Here is an 18,907-nt window from a genome sequence, read left to right as displayed (position 1 = left end):
TGGCGGCGACGGCATCGAATGTGACGAGCATATGCTCGTCATAGTCGATGACGTCACCGCGTTCGTGCCATTAAAGGACAGCGGTTCTTTTGAATCGTACGTGTGTACACTCAGCTGGCAAGAAAATCTTGCCAGGAATCTCGTCAGGAAAAAATGTTTTTTTTCCTGACGAGAATCTGGGCCATGTGTACAGGGCTTCAGAAGTTAAAATTGCCATTTTTTTTTTTTTACTTTGTAGATAGAAAAAATAAATTCTTGGTGTGAACAATTATTGTTGGTACAATCTTCAAGTTTTGGGCGTTTATAGTTTTTCATTTTCATTGTCACTGAAATTCCTTGCACCCAAATATTGCACATAATGTAAAACTGTAAAGCGAATTTTTTAGCGCCGCTATACCGTCGATATTGTGGCGGTATTCGGCCGCTAGCAGTGCGGTTTTAACCCCCGCTAGCGTCCGAAAAAGGGTTAATACCACCTGCAATGCGCCTCTGCGGTGTCGCATTGTTTTCAATCGGGAGGAGCGATAAACACACTGCTCCTTCACCGCTCCAAAGATGCGTCTAGCAGGCTAGCGCACCGCTTCAGTGTGAAAGCCTTCGGGCTTTCGCACTGAAGACTGCAGGGCATTAGTTTTTCAGGCGGTATTTAGGCGCTATTTTTATCGCTAAACCGCCTGAAAAACGCCTTGGTGTGAAAGGGGCCTTTCTGTGTGCAGCAGCCTCCCAGCCCCCACAATACTTACCTGAGCCCAATAGCGATCCAGCGTTGTGCACGAGAGCCTCGGCTCTGTGGGGACTCTCCAAGGACTCTCACTCCTTATTGGCTGAGACAGTCAGTAAGCTAATGAGCCAGTCAGCAGCTCTCCTCTCTGGGATCTGTGAGCACCAAGCCATCGGCGATGTTCGGTGCCTCAGTTCTCAGTGAAGAGACGATGGGGGAGACAGATACAACATCAGTCTGATGCTCCAAAAAATAAATAAATACTTCTCTTTTCAATCAGGGGGCCGGAATCAGATACCTGAGCGTATCTGTCCGGCCGGCGTAACGTATCTCCTAACTTTGGGCGCGAGTTCTTTATTCAGAAAGAACTTGTGCCCTTAGTTACGGCGGCGTAACGTATGTGTTGCGGCGTAATTCAAATGGGGATGTGGGGGGGCGTGTTTTATTCAAATTAGTGTTGACCCCGCATTTTTTACATTTTATTTGAACGGCGCATGCGCCGTCCGTAAAATATCCCAGTGTGCATTGCTCTAAATGACGTCGCAAGGACGTCATTGCTTTCGACGTGAGCGTAAATTACATCCAGCTGTATTCGCGAACGACTTACGCAAACGACGTAAAATTTCAAAACTCGGCGCGGGAACGACTGCCATACTTAACATTAGTTAAGCCTCATATAGCAGGGGTAACTATACGCCGGAAAAAGCCGAACGCAAACGACGTAAAAAAAAAAGCGCCGGGCGGTCGTTCGTTTCTGAATCGGCGTAAATACTAATTTGCATATTCCTCGCGTAAAAATACGGAAGCGCCACCTAGCGGCCAGCCTGAAATTGCAGCCTAAGATCCGACGGTGTAAGTCACTTACACCTGTCGGATCTTAGGGAGATCTATGCGTAACTGATTCTCTGAATCAGTCGCATCGATACGACCGGCCGAACTCAGAGATACGACGGCGTATCAGGAGATACGCCGTTGTATCTCTTTCTGAATCCGGCCCAGGGACTTTAGTTCAACTTTAAGTGACAGGACTGCTGTGCCTACTCTGAATTTGTATAACCAGTAAAATTGTGAAATACTTTGATCTAAAATGCTTTTGTCTATTTTCCCACAGTTGCGTCTAAGAGACAGGAAAGACGCTCCTCAGCTGCTAATGGATGCCAAGCACATCTTCCCTGTCACCTTCCCCTTTAACCCATCATCTCTGGCTTTAGAAACAATTCAGATCCCAGGTAGTCTCAGCCTAGGTTTCATCGCTCGTGTGTAAAGAAAGCCACACTGCCTCATATCATTTTGGATGTGAATCACCCAGACATGTAAGCTGCACTGAAAGCATTATGGAGTCCACCACTGCATCCCTAGATACATGACTTGTACACCTTCTGCATTTTGTATATCATGTATAAGACTGATAGAAAGATGTCAGTTGGTACGCATACAGTGGAATTGTCCTTAAAGCCTATTGTTTAGGTAATTTGCCTTGATATTAAAACGCCATTCTGGGTCACCAGTTATGTTCCTAAAATAGCCATTCCCGTCCTAATAGGAGATAGACACAGGTTACATGTAATGTATTTAAATACATTTTCTTAGTGTAATTGCGTGATTGGCTGGAAGCAGAAAGGAAGCTACACGTTCTTGTGGTAGACTATATGGTAATCGGTCATCTCATCACTATAGGTGTATGAATACCTGTGTACACTTGTAACAATAGCCAGACCACATCATTATTTATGTTAAAAGAATAATTCTATAAAAGTATTGGATGAAAAAAGAATTCAGCTTTACTTGTAATGTAGATGATGTTTATTTGTTAGCACCGTGGTTTACTATGCATATAAAATGTGCTGCTGTGTTTTTTGTGTTGCTCTAATGTTACGATATCCGTATTCGGCACTACACAATAAAATATTCATCTCTTTATTATCCGGTATGTTTACAGTCCAATGTGATCTGTTTATTAGGGTAAGCCACAGAATAGGCTGGATTCCTTATCTCTGGAAACGAGGAACAGGCACCTTAAGCACATATGGATTACTGATAAAAATTGCTGTTTTTAAATAAAATAAATAAAATATATAAAAAAAATAATAGAAGCCTTAAAGAACAAATAGGTTCTCGTAATATATTGTTAAAGGTTATGTATAGTCTTTCCTGGCATTTTTTAAGTCTATTTGAGTGTTTCAGTTCAAAACAGTATTTTTTTTTTTAAATCTTTTTTTGCAGCTGATGGTTTTAAAGATGTTTACTGTGTTATTGGTGATTCTTTGCTGTATTACATATTGTTATTCAGTGCTTTTTATTTATTTATTACCCCGGTAGTACAGAAAATAGGAGGCTTGTAGTGGGTCCATTAATTCACTAATGGTAAATGAGTTAAGATGAAAGGGTAGATACAGTATTCTTTGTGCGTCACTCACTGCTACTGATCAGCATGCAGAAAAAGAGGCTGTACTGCAGCAGAAAGCATGACATGTAAGTGCATGTAAGGACATTATTATACATTATTATACAGAGTAATGTGGTGTAGACTTCACCCGTCCACTGCATTTACAGTCTGCCTTTAAACTGATTAGAGCACTGCAACAAAACACAAAATGGTGAGAGCTTGCAGCACTTAAATAGATAACCTATTGGTAGGCGCCCACGTTGGTGAGTACTCTTTAAGGATCACATAGTGCACACTGTCACCTGTACTACCTGGCACACATATTCCATATTTCTGATTCTAAAGATCTGTTCTACTTTACATTTAAATGTAAAATAATTTGACAATAGACAGGAGTGTAAATTGACATCATTTCACTGATCGGCTACTACCTAGGCCAGCAGGGTATGGGGTGCAGCACCAAGCCTCAAAATTTTGAAACCGTTTTCCTCATTTTGTTTTCCTGAACAGTTGTGGCTAAATTCATAAAGAAAATGTATGGAGTGCTGGGAATATTGTTAAAGGAATATAAAATTATCTCTCCTTTCTCATTTTGTTGATATGAGAAGCTGAAAAGTTAGTAGTTTTACTAAAATTCTCACATGCCACAGGGGGTGGATCTTGTGCATATAGGCATCATCTTATATGTGTCTTTGGGACAGCATACTATCTAAATATGACCCTGGTTATAGGTAGAGGCTTGGAGGTTCAGCCACACACTGACTTGGCAGCTCCATTGATATTGCCATACTTCCTGAGTTTCTCCCTTCCCACTTTAGGGTATCACGTCTTCTGCTACAATATTGCATTCTCTATAATAATAAAAACAATTATAATTATATAACTGGAAGACTGAACCCCCCACATAATGGCTTCATCAAGTTTGCAAACCCAGGAGCTTGAAGCCAAACTAAACTCTCCAATATATTTACCTCCGCCTTCCAGCAACGCAGTGCTTACATCCATTAGTGGCCGCTATCAACTTATCCCTAGTCCAGAGTTTTCAGCCTCTTGATTGGCTGGCAGAGGATGACCTCATTCTGAACATGGGCATGGGAGTCAGGTAGTTTGGCCCAATCAGAGTGTTCTGGGAATGTACATTGAGCTAAGCTTGTGCATCTCAGTATACATTCAATAAAAAACTGCAAACAGGCAGGTAAGTGTGTAATAACGCAGAAGAGACATAGCATACCTCTTTTACAATAAAGAGCTTTCTGCAGTTTTATAAAAGTTAGGTTTAGTTCTGCTTTAAGTTTAGAGAGATGCAAGAAAAGGTGTGGAGATCTAACACGGAAGTATCTCATTTTTAGGTAGACTAAACTTTTAGGCTACATTCACCTGGGGTGTATTACAATGTACGCCCATGCGAGGGCTGTGTTTACCCGCACAAGGGATGCACAGGTGTTCTGTTCATCCCCATGCAGGCAGTCCCATTGGTGCCAAGTGGAACTCAGCAGCTGCATGTACAAAGCCACTGTTCTCAATTTGACATCAGTTGAGGGTGCATGGCCCCAAACGCAGAAGGTGAGCGTTCGGGGACATGCACCTGCATGGATGTCAGAATGAGAGCAGTGGCTCTGTCCAATCAGCTACTGCTTCCCAATTAACATTATTGGGATTGCCTGCTTGGGGATGAATGGAACACCTGTGCATCCCATTCAAATAAACACAGCCCTCGCACCAGTACCTCTGTTTTCATGCAATTTCAGTGTCTCAATTACTGTATGTCCTACTTGCTCTAAATATGATTATGAAAAAAAATCTATAGTCTTCTAAATTTATTTTCAGAGGTAGTTTAATCAATTCCCAGTTCAGATTTCCTTTTTTTTTTTTTTTGAGGACACTAAAGCTAGCCATAGTAAGCTCGAATTTAGTTTGATTCCCACTGAATTTGCTAAAACTTGAGTCCTAGGTGCCCCTGTCAGCACCACCTGGCTCGACAGAAGTCAATGTAAAAATTTACTGAGTCAGTTGGAAAATTATCTGCAGAGCAGTAATTCAATCCTACCAGATGCAGTCACTGTTTGGGTAGTCTGCTAGATGCGGGTGTCACATCTGTCTAAATACAATAGCAAGCAGGGGATATTCCTGTATTCATTCCTCCAGCCCTGAGGGCTGATCATGAGAAATCTAGTGACCCAATCTAAATGTACAGGTGCCACTCAAGGCTCCACCAAGTCCTCTTATGTAGCAAACCGCTTGGGGTGCAGACAAGAACAGAGCTGGTCCCAGCTCTAGACATCTAATGGAAAAGTTATGAAAGTCGTGCATGTCTGCATAACCCCGGAAGAAGGTTTATGACGGCCTCAGCCTTGGCCCCAATCAGGCCATGCCCCAATGCATTTCACTCCACTGATAGAGCATAGTCATGGGGAAATCTAGTACCATAAAACAAGTGGGCACACCAGCCTAGTGCATTACCCTCAAAACCTTTATTAGTATAAAAAAGATAAGTCAGATACTCACAAACCAACAAAAGTACAAGCTTGACAGACAGACTTCCATCCTAAAACCTCCAGTATGTCACATATCTCAGAGGGACAACATAGGTCCAAATGGCTAACACTTTTCGAGGGACTTTCCGTCTTCCTCAGAGTTGGGCAGGTCCCTCGAAACGTATTGGCTGTTTGAACCTACGTTGTCCCTCTGAGATATGTGACATACTCGAGGTTTTAGTCTGGAAGTCTTATGCTGATAAAGGTTTTGAGGATAATGCACTAGGCTGGTGCGCCCTCTTGTTTGTTTTATGGTTGCAGTTTGTCCAGACCACTATGGTCTTGAGAGGGCAGCAAAGCGTGGCATGTCCGAGGAAGCCAGGATAGGAGTGTTGGAATAAGTGTCTGCTACATCCAAAAAAACATGTCCAAGAGTAGGAGATTGTTGGTTTGTTTGTAGCTACGAGAAATCTAGTAGAGTATGGCTTGCATAATTGACAGATACAGACAGATACATTCTAAATGGCATTGGTTTCTAAGAAAGCACTTTAGTAAATGATCTCTGATTTAGTGATTACATGTGTGCAATCAGAGCATCAATTGGGGGGGGGGGGTCAGAGAATTCTTCCCAAGATGGACCCACACACGCCAATAGTTTTCCTATGAATTGCATGATTTAGCGCCATAGAAATCCAACACATTAACTTTTAGGTCCCCCTAAACAAGGTTACATTGAACATTTAGCGTCCCAGTAACAAAAAAAAAATAAAGACTGCCATACTTGACAAATCTAGCTTCTTTATGTGTGACATTATCATCTTTTAAAGAAGGCTGTTACACAAAAACCGGACAACATTTGGCCAGTGTGTACTATAGCCTGTCTGACAGAAGCTGGCCTAATGTCCAGCTTCTGTTGAATGAGCATGTTGGAAAACCCGCAGCCGACCAGCGCTAACAGCCAATGTTTGGTGTGTTCTGGTGGGGGGCAGTCTCCCTGTCAGAACACAACAGCTCAGTGGGGGAGATTGGTGTACTAACTACTCATAGTACAGTGACTCCCTCAGATTTCTTTCGTTCAACCCGCTAGGTTGAACGGAAAAAAAAATTGTATGTGTGTACCAGGCATTAAGCTGTCCATATACAGACCAAAATTTGAACAGTTCCTGATGAGCTGGCCAAAATGTGATCCATGGGTGGCTCTGGCTGGTACCTTTCGTGGTTTACATCCTTTAATTGCAAAGTCTAAGAAGGCGGGCAGAAAATAGTTAGCCAAACAGCACTTGCATCCAGCCACTGTACCAGGTTTTTTGACACCCGGTGATAGCCACAGATGGAGATTTGGCCATCCATGCTTAGCAAAAAATAAAAATCTGTGTGTATGGCCAACTTTAAACGCCAAGAGTTTTGATATAGAAGATCTTTAAACAGAGATTATTATATTCAATATATTTAGCGTTAAAATGGCATTGGGAGAATTTACCAAATGCATTAGTGTCAATTTGCAAAAAGAATAGAGCATATTCACTCTACAAAGTAAAGTTTAATTTTGTATGGAAATTTTTACTTGGCTTAGTGAATGTGGGGAAAATTCTTCTTGCTAAATTAACATTAATTTTGCTTTAGTAAAACCAACCCAATGTGTTTAATGTGAACTTAAATTATGATGAAGAATTCCTCCTGTCAACCTTATTAAAGCTTTCTCCATACACCTATGTCTAGATTTATTTATATCCACCTAAGTGGCTTCTTTTAGCAGATACACATTCTCCCTTGGGTGCTTACTTCTGGATATAATGCCTTCATATCGTTTTTTTTTTTTTAAACTTGCTCACAAGGTTGTCAATCAGCAGCGACAACCAATCAAAAAAATAAATAAATTAGGAAAGGGGAGGACTTGCATGTATGTGATAGGCAAACAGATATGAGAGAGTCAAATTTGCAGCTGGGAGAAAGAGACCTTTTGAAATGAAGCTCTTAAGACTCTGTAGAGAATACGTCTGTTAGCATAAAAATGGCTTCCTTACCACATTGAGAACAGTGAGTATCAAATACTGGTTATCATTCCATGTGGATTGGTTGATGGCAAAAAAAAAAAAAAAAAGATCTTTGAAATACATTGTTCACCATGCATGATCTATTCTAGTCAAGGTGGTCAATGCACACGGTGCATGATATGATGTTTCTCTCGTTTATTTCATTATGACATTAAGATGTAACTTATTCTTTACTAAACTAGGTACCAGAATAGGACTCATTTCTTAATTCATACTTATACTTGAAAGAAAAAGGTTGTTGTTGCTGAATTTCATTTAGGCAATAATAATAATGCAGTCCATATGATAAGAGTTATATTCTGTACTCTGTAATGTCATGCCTAGCAAATGTTTGCATCATTAACACTGTAACTAATAAGCTATCACTGCAAACTGTAAAAAAATAAAAATAAATTCAAGAATTTTGTTGTCTAGCCATTTTATTTCACCAAATTATTATTATTTTTTCTTTTTACATGCTTAAACTGCGAGTGCATGTGGGTCTGCCAGTGCACTTGGTCTGCAAGAACCTGTGTATTGTCTTGTTGAGTATGTGGACAGGGTATAATCCCAATCTTCATTAAATTGGTAGGTACGATCGGCGGGTGTGGAGATGCAACTCAGTGTACATCTTGCGGCATATATGCGTTCCTTGATTATCTGATCAAGATGAATACTGCTGTGCAAAATGTAAGCACGTTGTTTCCCAGGTCCAGGTTCTGAATCTAGGGAAGCAACTGTCGGCGCTGAAGAGACCCTCCATATAAAGGAGAGCCGGGAACGTAGTAGATGTCGGCAAGGGCCAGCACAGAGGCGGGTGGAGACGCAGTGGTGCAGGCACCAGAAAAGAGTAGATGGGTGACAGGAAGGATAGAGGGGGAAGTGCCAGGGAGGCCGATCCTGGGCTGGAGCATCCCGATAAGTATGCTACATTGAGTGACATTGGTGAAACCGGTCAGGGACCAGCACTGCTCGAGCTGAGGGACTCTCCTAGCTGCCAGGGGAAGAATTCCAGTGAGAGTGGGGGGGAAAGGAAAGGATGTGTCTCTGATTCTGGTGGTAGGGGACTCAATTATTGGATGGACAGAGAAATCTGTGATTAAGACCTGAAGCGTCAAACTGTATACTATTACTGTCTACCGGGCGCTCTGGTTTGGCACATCACGGATCTGGAGGACAGATTACTGGGAGGGGCTGAGGAAGACCCAGCTGTCATGGTGCACGTTGACACCAATGACAAAGTCAGAGGCAGATGAAGCCTCCTGAAGAACAATTTTAGGGACTTGGGAGTTAAATTGAGGAAAAGGACCTCCAAGGTAGTATTCTCAGGAATACTACCGGTACATCGAGCCACACCAGAAAGGCAGAGGGCGATTGGGGAAGTAAACAAGTGGCTGAGGAGCTGGTGTGTAGTAAGGAGGGGTTTGGGTTCCTGGAAGACTGAGCCAAATTCTCAGTTGGTCACCAGTACTACAAAAGGGACGGACAGCACCTAAATATAATATCTAAAGATGGCCAAAAAGTTAGAGCGTTTTTTAAACTAGGCGACAGGGGGGAGGGTCCAGAGGTGGAGATATTCAGCATGGAACATAGTCCAGAGGGTAGTATTGGGGGCATTAGTGGCAGGTGGACTAAAGCACATAAACCCAAGGTAAGTGTAGTAACAAGTACTAGTTGCAATTTTGGAACACCCAATAAGAGCATAGTATGCGACTGGTCTAAACTGCGTGGCATGTTCACCAATGCCAGGAGCGGACAAGATGGGTGAACTAGAGATACTGTTGTACGAGAAGGATTTGTATTTTGTGGGATTTTTAGGGTCTTGGTTCAACAGCTCTCAAGATTGCCTGGCAACCATTTGAGGCTATACCCTTTATCGCAGGGATAGAGAGGGTAAAATAGGGGGAGGGGTATGCCTGTATATCAAGAATAATGTACAAGTTAATGTGAGAGATGACATCAATATGGGAGCTAGCAAGGAGGTGGAATCCTTATGGATAGAGCTCTAAAGGGATGAAATTAAGGGGAAAATAATATTGGGAGTATGTTATAGGCCCCCTAACCTGAGGGAGGAGGGGGAGGTGGAGCTCCTATCACAATTTGGATTAGCAGCAAGGATGGGAAGTGTTATCATAATGGGGGATTTTAATTATCCAGACATAGACTGGGCGGAGGGAACCACGCAATTCCTAAATGTCTTGCAGGACAATTTCATGGGTCAGATGGTAGAGGCACCAACTAGAAATAAAGCCTTACTAGATCTACTGATTACCAACAATACAGACCTGATCGTGGATGTGGAAATGCAGGGCAGTTTAGGAAATAGCCCTCGCAGGTCAATTGGCTTCAGTATAAATCACACAAATGGGAAACAGGGGAAATACAAAGACACTGAATTTCAAAAGAGCCAACTTTCCTAAACTATGAACCCTGCTAGAAGATATAAATTGGGATAAAATCTTAGGAACAAATAACACAAAGGAAAGATGGGTTCACTTTAAGAGCATATTAAATAAGGGCATTTGCCAGTGCAAATTACCCAGTGGGTAATACATTTAAAAGAGTGAACAAAAGGGCCCAAAAATACATCTCTGGGAATTATAGACCAGTTAGCCTAACATCAATAGTATGCAAGCTCTTGGAAGGGATGATAAGGGACTATATACAAGATTTTAGTAATGAAAAGGGTATCATTGGCAGTAATCAGCATGGATTCATGAAGAATCATTCTTGCCAAACCAATCTATTAACCTTCTATGAGGAGGTGAGTTGCCATCTAGATAAAGGAAGGCCCGTAGACATAGTGTATCTGGATTTTTTTTTAAAAAGCATTTACTGTACGAAATAAGGTCCATTGGCATGGACCATAGGGTGAGTACATAGCACCGCTATAATCCCATCGTTTTTTTTCTTTACCCATTCATGCAGCACTGTAACTGTGTGAAATTTGTTATCATTTTATTCACACAAATTGAGCTTTTCTTTTGGTGGTATTTAATCACTGGGTTTTAAATTTGTAAATAATAGTACATTTTGTAAATAAGTAATTTTTCTCCTTCACTCATGGGCACTGATGAGGAGGCTCTAATATGCCACACTTATGGGCATTGATAGGTGGCACTGATGGGTGGCATTGATGGGCAGCAGTGACTGGCATCACTAATGGCCACTGATTTCTGGCACTTGTGGGCACTAATTTCTGGCACTTGGAGGCAAAAGTGGCACTGATCGCTGGCAGTTGTGGGCACACATTGCTGCCACTCGTGGGCACTTAATTGTATTCAGGGCACTGATGATCAGTGCCCTGATTACATCCCTACATATCCTCTGTAAGAAGATGCCACTGATCGGCTCTCCTCTCCTCACACTCTGTCAGTGTGAGGCGAGGAGTGCCGATTACTGGCATCTCCGTGTTTACAATTAACCGGCTGTGATTGGACACAGCCGATCACATGGTTAAAGAGCCACAGGCGCGGCTCTTTACAGAGATCAGGGTCACGCCGTGTCCTATTAACACAGCGCGGCCGCGATAGCCATTCTACGTGCCACCGCGGGTGCGCAATCGTTCTGGGAGGCTGTCATATGATGTCCACCCAGAATAAGAGCCGCACCGCCCAGCTCTCAGTTGACGGTGGGTGGGTGGCAAGTGGTTAAAATGAATTTGCATGTAAAGGCAGGCGTCCCAATACTATTGGTAATAGTGTATATACAATATCTCACAAAAGTGAGTACACCCCTCACATTTTTGTAAATATTTAATTACATCTTTTCATGTGACAACACTGAATAAATGACACTTTTCTACAATGTAAAGCAGTGAGTGTACAGCTTGTATGACGGTGTAAATTTACTGTCCCCTCAAAATAACTCAACACACAGCCATTAATGTCTAAACCGCTGGCAACAAAAGTGAGTACACCCCTAAGTAAAAATGTCCAAACTGAGCCCAAAGTGTCAATATTTTGTGTGGCTCCCATTATTTTCCAGCACTGCCTTAACCCTCTTGGGCATGGAGTTCACCAGAGCTTCACAGCTTGCCACTGGAGTCCTCTTCCCCTCCTCCATGATGACATCACAGAGCTGGTGGATGTTAGAGACCTTGCGCTCCTCCACCTACCATTTGAGGATGCCCCACGGATGCTCATGGCCAGTCCATTACCTTTACCCTCAGCTTTTGTTAGCAAAGCAGTGCTCATCTTGGAGGTGAGTTTGGGGTCATTATCATGTTGGAATACTGCCCTGCGTCCCAGTCTCCGAAGGGAGGGGATCATACTCTGCTTCAGTATGTGACAGTACATGTTGACATTCGTGGTTCCCCCAATGAATTTTAGCTCCCCAGTGGCGGCAGCACTCATGCAGCCCCAGACCATGACACTCCCACCACCATGCTTGTCTGTAGGCAAGACACACTTGTCTTTGTACTCCTCATCTGGTTGCCTCAACATACGCTTGACACCATCTGAACCAAATAGTTTATCTTGGTCTCCTCAGACCTGGTTCCAGTAATCCATGTCCTTAGTCTACTTGTCTCCAGCAAACTGTTTGTGGACTTTCTTGCACATCATCTTTAGAAGAGGCTTCCATCTGGGATGACATCCATGCAGACCAATTTGATGCAGTGTGCAGCGTTTGGTCTGAGCACTGACAGGCTGACCCCCCACCCCTTCAACCTCTGCAGCAATGCTGGCAGCACTCATTTGTCTATTTCCTAAAGACAAACTCTGGATATGACGCTAAGCACGTGCACTCAACTTCTTTGGCTGACCATGGTGAGGCCTGTTCTGAGTGGAAACTGTTAGGTGCATGCCACCTCCATTGTGAAAGACAGGTGTGAAACTTCGCTTTAAGATCCAGAAGGATTTACCCCCTTAATGACCAGGCCATTTTTTTGTGATATGGCACTTTGTCACTTTAATTGACAATTGCACGTTCATGCAACGTTGTACCCAAACAAAATTCTTCATCAGTTTAGGCCAATATGTATGCTGCCAAATATTTTTGGTAATAAAAATCACAATAAGTGTTTATTGATTTGTTTGCGCAAAAGTTATAGCGTCTACAAAACGGCATAGATTTATGGAATTTTTATTATTATTTTTTTTTTATACTAGTAATGGCGGGATCAGCAATTTTTAGCGGGACTGCGACATTGCAGCGGACAGATCGGACACTTTTGACATTTTTTGGGGACCAGTGACATTATTACAGTGATCAGCGCTAACGATATCCACTGATCACTGTATAAATGACACTGTTAGGGAAGGGGTTAACACTATGGGGAGATCAAGGGGTTAAGTGTTCCCTAGGGAGGTGTTTCTAACTGGGGGGGAGGGGACTGACTGGGAGTACAGTGAGATCGCTGTTCCTGATTAGGGATGAACTTCGAGTTCGAGACGAGTTCCTGTTCGGCGAACAACGAACAATTTGAGGTGTTCGCGGCAAATTCGAAAAGCCGCAGAGCACCCTGTTAAAGTCTATGGGAGAAATCGAAAGTACTAATTTTAAAGGCTAATATGCAATGTATTGTCCTAAAAAGTGTTTGGGGACCTGGGTCCTGCCCCAGGAAACATGTATCAATGCAAAAAAAAGTTTTAAAAACGGCCGTTTTTTTCGGGAGCAGTGAATTTAATAATGCTGAGAAGGGAAATAATAAAAGTGAAATATTCCTTTAAATTTCGTACCGTACCTGGGGGGGTGTAAAGTCAGCATGTGAAATAGCGCATGTTTCCTGAACATAGAACTGTCCCTGCACAAAGTGTCATTTCTGAAAGGAAAAAAGTCATTTAAAACCGGACTTGCGGCTCTAATGAATTGTCGGCTCTGGCAATTCACAGCGAATTCATTCTTAAAAAAAGCGTGGGACTCCCCCCAAATTCCATTACCAGGCCCTTCAGGTCTGGTATGGATATTAAGGGGAACCCCGCCGTCAATTTAAAAAAAAATTACGTGGATTTTAAGGGGAACTCCACCCTAATTTTTTTTTAAAAATTGCGTGGAGTTCCCCCAAAAATCCACACCAGACCCCTTATCCGAGCACGTTAACCTGGCCGGCCGCAGAAAAGAGGGGGGGCAGAGTGCGGCCCCCCTCTCCTGAACCGTACCAGGCCACATGCCCTCAACATGGGTCCCCAAAAACTTTTTAGGACAATAACTTGCATATTAGCCTTTAAAATTATCACTTTAGATTTCAAATGTTCGAGTCCCATAGACTTTAACGGGGTTCTAAAGTTCACATGAACATTTGGTGTGTTCGCAAGTTCTGGTGCGAACCGAACGGTGGTGTTCGGCTTATCCCTATTCCTGATCACTAGGAACAGATGATCTCACTGTACTCTCCTGACAGAAGGGTACTGATGTTCTGCCTCTATGAGGATCGATCGCAGGTGGCCGGCGGACATCGCGGCCTCTGGACCTGCGCATCAGGCTCCCCCACTGTGCAGCGGGAGCGTGCGCCACCCAGAGTGACTCATGCACAAAACAGTGTACGGATACGTAGTTCCATGCAATAGGGCCGCACTGCTGCAATATATATGTAGTGGATGGTCCTTAAGTGGTTCAACTGCTGTATGGTCTTGGCCACCGTGCTGCACCTCAGTTTCAGGGTCTTTGCAATCTTCTTATAGCCTAGACCATCTTTATGTAGAGCAACGTTTCTATTTTTCAGATCCTCAGAGAGTTTTTTAACCACTTAAGGACCGCCGCCTGTAAATATACGTCGGCAGAATGGCACGGCTGGGCAGATGGACATACCGGCACGTGCTGTACATCTACCCAGCCATGGGTCGCGGGACCGCGGGACACGATTGCCGCTGGGGTCCCGCGATCGGCCCCCGGAACTGAAGAACGGGGAGAGCCGCGTGTAAACACGGCTTCACTGTGGCGGCTGCATCGATCGTGTCATCCCCTTTATAGGGAGACACAATCGATGACGTCACTCCTACAGCCACACCCCCCTACAGTTGTAAACACACACTAGGTGAAACATAACCCCATCAGCGCCCCCTGTGGTTAACTCCCAAACTGCAACTGTCATTTCCACAATAAACAATGCAATTTAAATGCATTTTTTGCTGTGAAAATGACAATGGTCCCAAAAATGTGTCAAAATTGTCCGAAGTGTCCGCCATAATATCGCAGTCACGAAAAAAATCGCTGATCGCCGCCATTAGTAGTAAAAAAAAAAAAATAATAAAAATGCAATAAAACTATCCCCTATTTTGTAAACGCTATAAATTTTGCGCAAACCAACCGATAAACGCTTATTGCGATTTTTTTTTACCAAAAATATGTAGAAGAATACGTATCGGCCTAAACTGAGGAATTTTTTTTTTTTATATATATATTTTTGGGGGATATTTATTATAGCAAAAAGTAAAAAATATTGCATTTTTTCAAAATTGGCGCTCTATTTTTGTTTATAGCACAAAAAATAAAAACCACAGAGGTGATCAAATACCACCAAAAGAAAGCTCTATTTGTGGGAAAAAAATGACGCTAATTTTGTTTGGGAGCCACGTCGTACGACCGCGCAATTGTCAGTTAAAGCGATGCAGTGCCGAATCGTAAAAAGGGGCCTGGTCCTTTACCTGCATTTTGGTCCGGGGCTTAAGTGGTTAAGACCCGGACCAAAATGCAGGTAAAGGACCCGGACAGTATTTGCGATTCGGCACTGCGTCGCTTTAACTGACAATTGTGCGGTCGTGCGACGTTGGTCCCAAACAAAATTGGCCTCCTTTTTTTCCCACAAATAGAGCTTTCTTTTGGTGGTATTTGATCACCTCTGCGGTTTTTATTTTTTGTGCTATAAACAAAAATAGAGCGCCAATTTTGAAAAAAATTCAATATTTTTTACTTTTTGCTATAATAAATATCCCCCAAAAATATATATAAAAAACATGTTTTCCTCAGTTTAGGCTGATACGTATTCTTCTACCTATTTTTGGTAAAATAAAAATCGCAATAAGCGTTTGCGCAATATTTATAGTGTTTACAAAATAGGGGATAGTTTTATTGCATTTTTATTAATAATTATTTTTTTTACTACTAATGGCGGCGATCAGCGTTTTTTTTCGTGACTGCGACATTATGGTGGACACATCGGACAATTTTGACATATTTTTGGGACAATTGTCATTTTCGCAGCAAAAAATGCTATAAAAATGCATTGTTTACTGTGAAAATGACAATTGCAGTTTGGGAGTTAACCACTAGGGGGCGCTGAAGGGGTTAAGTGTGACCTCATATGTGTTTCTAACTGTAGGGTGCGGGGCTGGACGTGTGACGTCATTGATCGTGCTTCCCTACATCAGGGAACACACGATCGATGCCGCCGCCACAGTGAAGAACGGGGAAGCTGTGTTTACACACAGCTCTCCTCGTTCTTTAGCTCCGGGGACCGATTGTGGGACTCCAGCGGCAATCGGGTCCGCGGGTCCCGCGGCCGTGGTCACGGAGCTTCGGACCGGGTCGCGTGCCCGGCCCGGTGGTGCGCGCTCGTGACCCACGGTTGGGTACTTAAAGAGGACATACAGTACCTGTACGTGCTTGTGCCCAGCCGTGCCATTCTGCCGACAAATATGTGCACATACAATGTCATCCACAACATCGCCCCCAGCTACATGGATGGCCTCATTCCTGCAGAATAGAACTCAGAGGGTAAGACTAGGGACATATTATTCATCTAATAGCTCCTTGTCCTGCGGGGTTCCTCAGGGTTCTGCGCTATCGCCGATATTATTTAATATCTACATAAGGCCACTACTATATATTATTCGGCGCCATAATCTTAGCTTTCATGTTTATGCAGATGATACGCAAATCTATTTTAGGCTACCTAAAAATGAGGAAGTTCAGGTAGATTTGGCATCCTGCCTGGAGGAAATACAGTCCTGGATGGGAGCCAATTATTTAAAACTTAATGGCTCCAAAACAGAATGTATTATTATCAGTAATCAGAGCAAAATCAGTGTGACTGATTTTCCGTCTTGGCCGGTTTCGTTTATGCCATCCCCGACCCGGGCTACCCAAGTTCGGAACTTGGGAATCATTGTGGATTCCAAATTGTCATTGAATAAATCAGGTGGTAAGCGCATGTTACTACCAACTGAAACTCCTGCGCTCTACATTGCATTTCATTGACGAGGTGGATAAAGTCCAAGTGATCAATGCTTTTATTGGTAGTCGGCTGGACTATTGTAACGCGTTATACATGGGGTGTCCAAAAACCCTTCTGCATAAGCTTCAACTGATTCAAAATGCCGCAGCAAGGTTATTAACGGGTGTGGGTCGTCGAGACCATATTACACCTTCTCTGAAAGCCCTGCATTGGCTACCGGTGGCTGAGCGGGTCTTGTTCAAAGTGGGTTGTATCGTCCATAAAGCCATCCATAAGATAGGCCCAGGGTATCTGCAAGAAAAATTTACCTGTTACGTTCCCAACAGATCACTGAGATCTGCTGATCAGGCAAATCTGACTGTCCCTAAATTTAGAAGAACTAAATGTGGAGGGAGGACGTTGGATGCGCAGGGCTCAATATTCTGGAATTCTCTACCTCTATATATAAGACGTGAGAAGGATTTACTAAAATTCAGGAAATTTTTAAAAACGTTCCTATTTGTTCAAGTGTATGGCCCTAATTAGGGTAAGATATTAGTATTGGTATGGTATTTTAGCTTTTTTAAATGTTATTATGTATTTTATATTGTTATCTTATAGTATGAGAGATGTGTTCTGTATTTTTTCATATGTTGGTTCTATGAGCGCATCGAGGCCTGCTGGTAATGACTGCGCTCTCAATAAGCATTTTAAATAAATAAATAAATAAATACATCACTAACCTCATCTGCAGATATCACCCAAATCGTCCCCTCCGCTCCTCCCAGGACCTCCTGCTCTCTAGCTCCCTTGTTACCTCCTCCCATGCTCACCTTCAGGACTTCTCCAGAGCTTCTCCCATTCCCTGGAACTCCCTACCCAGGTATGTCCAATCAGCCCCTACCCTCTCCACCTTTAGGAGATCCCTGAAAACTAATTTATTCAGAGAAGCCTATCCCACACCCACCTAACAACTGTCCCCGAGCCACCCCCATCAAATCATTCTCTGCAGCTATTACATTTTGTAATTGTGCTGTCCCCCTCTACATTGTAAAGCGCTGCGTAAATTGTTGGCGCTATATAAATCGTGTATAATAATAATAATGATGTGCCATGTTGAACTTCCAGTGACCGGTATGAGAGAGTGAGACCTTGTAACACTAACGAGGCACATGACCCTGAGTAGGGAAAATGGCTAATTTGGACATTTTCACTTAGGGGTGTACTCACTTTTGTTGCCAGTGGTTTAGCCATTAATGGCTGTGTGTTGAGTTATTTTGAGGGGACAGCAAATTTACACAGTGTTATCACATGAAAAGATAAAATTAAAATATTTACAAAAATGTGAGGGGTGTTCTCACTTTTTTGAGATTATATGTGTATATATATATATATATATATATATGTACCGTATTTATCGGGGTATTGCGCACTCCGCCGTATAGCGCGCACCCCTAATATGGACCCGCATTCCTGTAAAAAAAAACATTTTAGTATTTACAGTTTTGGTGTCTTGCGCGGCGTCCATCGGCGGCCTGCGCTCGGTATATGCCGGCGCAGTGGTTCAAACTCCGCACAGAAGCGGTGAATCGAGCGGGGAGGACACCACGATGGCCGCAGAAGAACGCCGGACCCGACGAGGAGGACACCACCGAAGCCGCAGACGGACGCTGGACCCGACGTTCTTCTGCGGCCATCGTGGTGTCCTCCCCGCTCGATCACCGTTTCCCGCGCTGAGTTTGAACCACTGCCCCTGCATATACCGAGCGCAGTACACTTGGGTATAGTCGGGCAGGCTCGGCTCCTCTCGCGGTCACGTCCTGTGCGTCCTGTACGTCCAGGATGTGACCGCGAGAGGAGCTGAGCCTGCCCGACTATACCCGAGTGTACTGCTCTCGGTATATGCCGGCGCAGTGGTTCAAACCTGGCGCGGGTATCGGCGTATATCGCGCACCCACAATTTTGCCCTGATTTTCAGGGCAAAAAAGTGCACGGTATACGCCGATAAATACGGTATATATATATATATATATATATATATATATATATATATATAAAATCAGTTTGCCTGGAATTCCATTGGCTGTGTTCACTTCTAAAAGATCAACCTTGGTATTGCTTAGCTTTTAATTTACTGAACCCTCCTGAAATGACTGAACTTTAAATGATGCGGCCTACACACACTCTGAAATTTCCGAC

The 18,907-nt window shown here is 43.2% G+C and overlaps 1 protein-coding gene across 13 annotated transcripts in view; it reads left to right on the top strand.

Moving 5' to 3' along the window:
- Positions 1-4,400, top strand: part of MYO5A (myosin VA) — a 241,964-nt gene extending 237,564 nt beyond the window's left edge. For all 13 annotated transcript variants that reach the window (XM_040342698.1, XM_040342697.1, XM_040342696.1 and 10 more), the window contains one exon: positions 1,833-4,400. In XM_040342698.1, the coding sequence (XP_040198632.1) occupies positions 1,833-1,985 (153 nt within the window). In that variant the 3' untranslated portion in view covers positions 1,986-4,400. The remainder of the gene's footprint in view (positions 1-1,832) is intronic.
- The last annotated feature ends 14,507 nt before the right edge of the window (positions 4,401-18,907 follow it).

This window comes from Rana temporaria, chromosome 3 (genome assembly GCF_905171775.1).
Source record: "Rana temporaria chromosome 3, aRanTem1.1, whole genome shotgun sequence".
Taxonomy (NCBI): Eukaryota; Metazoa; Chordata; class Amphibia; order Anura; family Ranidae; genus Rana; species Rana temporaria.
The sequence above is the reverse complement of the archived record's forward strand: the minus strand, read 5'-3'. Positions and strand labels throughout refer to the sequence as shown.